At 43.6% G+C, this 5,579-nt stretch overlaps 1 protein-coding gene across 1 annotated transcript in view; it reads right to left on the reverse strand.

Moving 5' to 3' along the window:
* Positions 1-5,133, reverse strand: part of TSEN54 (tRNA splicing endonuclease subunit 54) — a 23,898-nt gene extending 18,765 nt beyond the window's left edge. The window contains exons 1-4 of the mRNA XM_015425638.1: positions 5,093-5,133; positions 4,059-4,223; positions 2,696-2,759; positions 1,823-1,906 (exon numbers count right to left, since the gene is read on the reverse strand). Of these exons, the coding sequence (XP_015281124.1) occupies positions 1,823-1,888 (66 nt within the window). The 5' untranslated portion in view covers positions 1,889-1,906; positions 2,696-2,759; positions 4,059-4,223; positions 5,093-5,133. The remainder of the gene's footprint in view (positions 1-1,822; positions 1,907-2,695; positions 2,760-4,058; positions 4,224-5,092) is intronic.
* Between the last annotated feature and the right edge of the window lie 446 nt (positions 5,134-5,579).

Below are 5,579 nucleotides of genomic sequence, written 5' to 3' on the forward strand. Positions count from 1 at the left end.
ATTCCTGCTTCAGCTAAACTATCATGTGATATGTAATACAACATTTTAAACTGATTCCTCTTAGCATAACATGATTATGGCTATGCCCATTCTTGCTTCCCATCCTAATGTTGTGCTCAGGATAACATATTCCATGACCTCCATATAACTGGTTTTATAAAGTTTTTGCAAAGTGCCAACAGATGAAAAGAAGAGGAAGCAAGGCCCAAAGAAGGGAAGTTAACTGTGGAATAAGTGAAGAAGCCATACCCCATGAGCACTTGAAGTCTCTTTTAACAGACACCACCTTCATAGTTTCAAGTTCTTATTTAAGAACATAAGAACATAAGAGACGCCAATGTTGGATCAGGCCAAAGGCCCATCCAGTCCAACACTCTTGTGTCACACAGTGGCCAGAAATACCAGGTGCCATCAGGATGTCCACCAGTGGGGCCAGGACATTAAAAGCCCTCCCACTGTTGACTCCCCCCCAAGCACCAAGAAGACAGAGCATCACTTGCCCAAGAGCCCCTATCTATACCTTGTGGCTACTAGCCACTGATGAACCTCTGCTCCATATGCTTATCTAATTCCCTTTTGAAGCAGTCCATGCTTGTAGCTGCAACCACTTCCTGTGGCAGTGAATTCCATGTGTTAATCTCTCTTTGGGTGAAGAAGTACTTCCTTTTATCCGTTCTAACCCGACCACTCAGCAATTTTATTGAGTGCCCACAAGTTCTTATTATTGTGAGAAAGGGAGAAAAGTATCTCTTTCTCTACCTGCTCTATCCCATGCATATAAACCTAGATCATGTCACCCCTCAGTTGTTGTTTCTCCAAGCTAAAGAGCCCTAAGCGCTTTAACCTTTCCTCATAGGGAAAGTGTTCCAACCCTTTTATAATTCGAGTTGCCCTTTTCTGCACTTTTTCCAAAGCTATAATATCCTTTTTAAGGTGTGGTGATATTATGTGATATAATAGTATATTATATGGTACAGTGGCTACGAGACCAAGTTATGAATTAGGAAGTCCTAGGACTGAATCTCACTTCCACAATGATTTCACAAGGTGGTGTAATGGAAGTCAATCTCTCTTAGCCTGTCTGGAATGTGGGGATAATACCTACAGGGTTTTTGCAAGGATTACAACATAGAAATAAGCATAAATTGCTTTGAACATTTGAAAGTGCTATGCAATGTGAAGTGCTCTTCATAAGAAGAACCAGGCACCTAAAACCTGAACATTTTTAACCTCTGCATCATTTTTGGTGCCCTTGCAACATTTTGTTGCTTATTGGCCACATTGATTCTAAGGAGATGAAGAGGGAGATATATATGTGGATCCCTTGCTACACAGCACAGTGTGCGCTGAACAGAAACCTTCTTGAGCCCAGACAATTTATACACAGAGAAAGAGAACATAGCTGGGATATACTAAGATTAGACTCATGTCTAGGTATTCCATTTGGTCAAACAGCTGTAGAAAGAAAATGGCAGAGCCTTTCCCTCCAGAAACCACGGAACTCTCCAGGCTCTGAAACAGAGTTGCCAACAGGCCTAGAAAAAATATCCTGTCTCTTTAATAGAGACTTTATGTGTGGAAATGGGCAGCTGCAGCTTTTCACAGCATGGAGATAAATAACATTACCTGGTAAATAACATCCCATTAAACCTATATGAAAGGGGCAGGACATTTCTCTTTTAGTCTGTTGACAATCTTATCCCCCCCCCCCCCATATCCTTTTGCAGGAAATACAAGGAAGTTGCTCATACAAAATACACACACGCACACACACAAAGAGAAAATATACTATATACTTCCAAGCCCAATATATCCTACTTACACATTCTAGGAGATACAGGGCTTCCTCTGGCAGCAAGCATTGCTTTCCATGCTCTGTGTATCCCATAGTATGCCAGAATTTTCCCTGGACACAAAATAGAAAATGTTAGTAAGATGAAGAGCTGTGTGCAATACCTCCATTCTGACCCTTCAGAAATGATACCACATGTCTATAAACCTTGAAGGCCTTGGTTCTGACCAGGTGGAACTCTCTGCCAACTTTCATCGGGGCCCTGCGGGACTTAAGGCAATTCCACAGGGCCTGTAAGGCAGAGATGTCCCATCAGGGTTTTGGTTGAGGACAGCAACGGTTTTCCGCCACAGCTGGCACCTCTTCTTTTCTTCCATTCTGCCTGCTTTGGCATTCTCCATAACCTGCTCATAAGGCAGGAGAACAGTCCAGAGTAGGTTTTAGATTAATTTGTGGACACCATCTGGAGATTATTAAATTAGGAATAATTGATCTGCCGATTTTAATCTGTATTTTTGTATGTTTTTAACCTGTTGTAAATCGCCCAGAGCCCTGTGTACTCAGGGATTGGGCAATTCAGAAATTCAATCAATCATCATCATCACCATCATCTTCCGACTGCCACCCACTTCATGGTACGATCATAGCTTCTTCACTAGGGTTAGGGCTGCATTTCAGAAAATGTGTCCCAGAAAAAGAGGCCTGCTCCTCCAGAAGCAGAAGCTCTAAGTAGTGCCATGTAGTGTAATGGCTACAGAGATAAATTTGTACAATGAACAATGCTACAGAAAAAAATAAACATTACTATTAAATACTTATTTACCCAAAAGAATTTACAAGACATTAAAAAACAAAACAAACAAAAAAGCAGTGACAATATCAAAAAAGGGGAGGCACACGTACAGCAGGGGATTTCAGCTCTGTAATACCCTCCTGAGGCTTCCACTCAGCTTTCACCAGACTCCCCCTGAAAAAGAAATTTAGAAGGAGTTCATATTCTTTAAGGATCACACACTCAACCTGTCCTGCTCCCTTAACTGAAAGGGGGCTAAGAAACCATTTTATTCTTAACTGGTAGCACAAACACCACTAAAAATAGATACCAAATAAAGAATTCTAACATGTAAAACCCTGAGGTAAATTCCTATCACTTCTTCATCCAGCCCAGGCTGCCACACACAGAATGCAAGGCACAGGGAAACTGTGTAATGAAAGGCATAAAGAGAGAGTTTATAGAGCTACAAGGAAATGGTTCATTTATGGTGGAGTCCAGGCCGAGCACCGAAGAATAGATTCTTTTGAACTACGGTGCTGGAGAAGACTCTTGAGAGTCCCTTGGACTGCAAGAAGATCAAATCAGTCAATCCTAAAAGAAATCAACCCTGACTGTTCCCTGGAAGGCCAGATAATGAAACTGAAGCTCAAATACTTTGGCCATCAAATGAGAAGGGAGCACTCACTGGAGAAGACCCTGATGTTGGGAAAGATTGAAGGTCAAAGAAGACGGGGACGGCAAAGGATGAGATGGTTAGACGGTGTCATAGATGCAACGAACATGAAATTGAGCAAACTTCAGAGGACGGCGGAAGACTGGAAGGCCTGGTGTGATCTGGTCCATGGGGTCGCGAAGAGTTGGACTCGACTGTGCGACTGAACAACAACAACAACCAGGCACACTTAAATAAGATTCTTTTCTCATCTGCACCATGGATCTGAATTCTACACACAGCAAATTATTTCATTTTGAATGTGCCTCGGTCTCCCACTGTCAAGATAGTAAATAATCAGAAGCGCAGAATCACAGAACTGGACCAAAACGTTTTGACAGAGAACATATGAAGCTCAAGATGACTGCAAAGTTAGAAGATTAGAGCTCTTGCAAACAAACCACTCTGAGCTACAATCAGAATCACGGCCAAAAACCAATAACAAGGGAAGTGGACGTTTTTGAGGCTGGGAATAATTAGAGTGATTGTGTGTGTGTGTGTGTATTTCTAATACACCTTAAGGTTTCAACAAGCACCTTGAGGAGATTGACAGAGAAATGTTGACAAATCAAAAGTGAAAGTATCAACTAATCTAGTCCAGTTATCCACTTTAACAAGCAGTGGCTCTTCAGGGTCTCAGGCAGGGGTCTTTTGTGTACCTGCTATCTAAGATCCAATAGTAGTGGAGATGTTAAAGAATGAACCAAGAAAATTCTGCATATAAAGCAAGTGTTTTACTAGCACTGAGATACACTCACTTTACAAATAATAATACATACAATCTCTCCACACGCTCTTCCCGCAAGAGTTGCCAGTGTTCATCCCGGCACTGGCGCAGCTTCTCCTCTTGTTCTTCTGAGCCATCAGGGATAAAATCTTTCTGGCCATGTGATCGTTGAGGAATCTTGTGATCACGTATGCGAACTGCCAGTAGCTCTGCTGGGCTGGGGGAGGGGAGTACAATAATTTAAAACCCACCTTAATCCATCTCTACTCCCCTGAAAGTCTACTGAGTACATTTTACCCTCCCCTCTCTAGAGAGCTCAGAGAAGCACACACACTTTTTCTTCTTCATTTTATCCTCACAACAACCCTGTGAGGTAGATCAGGCTGCAAGAGAATGATTGGGCCAAGGTCAGCCAACAGGCTGCATGGCAGTATGGAGGTTCAAACCCGGGTCCCCTCATTTCCTTTTCTGACATATTAACCCCTATACTGGTTCCCAGGATCAAAAATGTCAAGGAGGGGAATTAAATGTGTACTACTTCTTTGCAAGAAAAGCACACTGCACCAACGTTTCTAGTATTAGGGAAAGGCTTTACAATCTGTACATAATCCCCATTACCTGGTTTCCTAGGCTGACCCAAACAGTTCCAGAGCAACATAATGATATATGCTTGACAGTTTTGTCTAGGTAGATTTGCTTGTGCAGTAGCACACTTAGGCTGTCAGTCAGGGGTAGAATCTCGTGCTTCAACCCGGCTACCCACCTAACTTTAGCTATCAGGGGTAGTTAGAAATACCGCACAGTGTCGGAATGCCCAAGGAGTACGTGAACGGCAGCGTACAGCGGTAATGCTGGATGTAACGTACAATATCCTGAGCCACAGCACGTGCACCGCAATATATAATGGAAACCGACCCCACACAGCCCACACCTAACCAAGTTCTCAGCGGAAGGGCTTGCTTTTAAGACCCTCTACCAGCCTTGTACAGGGCCCGCGCGCCTGGAAGGGGCGGGGCAGGATGAAACCCTCCAAAAGAGATCGTGTGGTCCCTTTAAGCGATCCCACTTTACCATCGCTAAAGTTACCTGAGCAGGACTCCGCTAACGCCAGTTTGGCACTCAGACTCCATGGGGAGCGCGCGCCGCTTCCGCGCACGTAAAATGCAGCAACTTCCTCATTTCCTTCTGGGTCCTAGTGCTGGCCACATACGGTACAAAGCAGGTTTCATCGGGGTCCTAACGCCTTCCAATTGTTCCTTCGCTAGTGTAGGTTTTGCTGTCCCCCCACCCCCATAACAGCTTCATGAGATCCGGGAATTCAAACTGCAGTTGAAATTTTTCTCATCGTTTCCAGTTCGGTAATCGTATGCGTATGTTGCAAAAACGAGTTTGCTACAAGGCCTTTGTGACACACCTTCTTTACGCTCTTCATGATAAAACTAACTGCACCTATTGAACGCTTACTGCCAGTGTCATCATACCCATTGCTTCTTGACCGGATGAGCAAACATCATGATCTGCCTATTCTGCTTCAGTCAGGCTCTGTAGCAAGCACGTAGGACATTCTGGTAGT

The sequence above is a fragment of the Gekko japonicus genome, unplaced genomic scaffold (assembly GCF_001447785.1).
Source record: "Gekko japonicus isolate JY-2015 unplaced genomic scaffold, Gekko_japonicus_V1.1 scaffold1013, whole genome shotgun sequence".
Lineage (NCBI taxonomy): Eukaryota > Metazoa > Chordata > Lepidosauria > Squamata > Gekkonidae > Gekko > Gekko japonicus.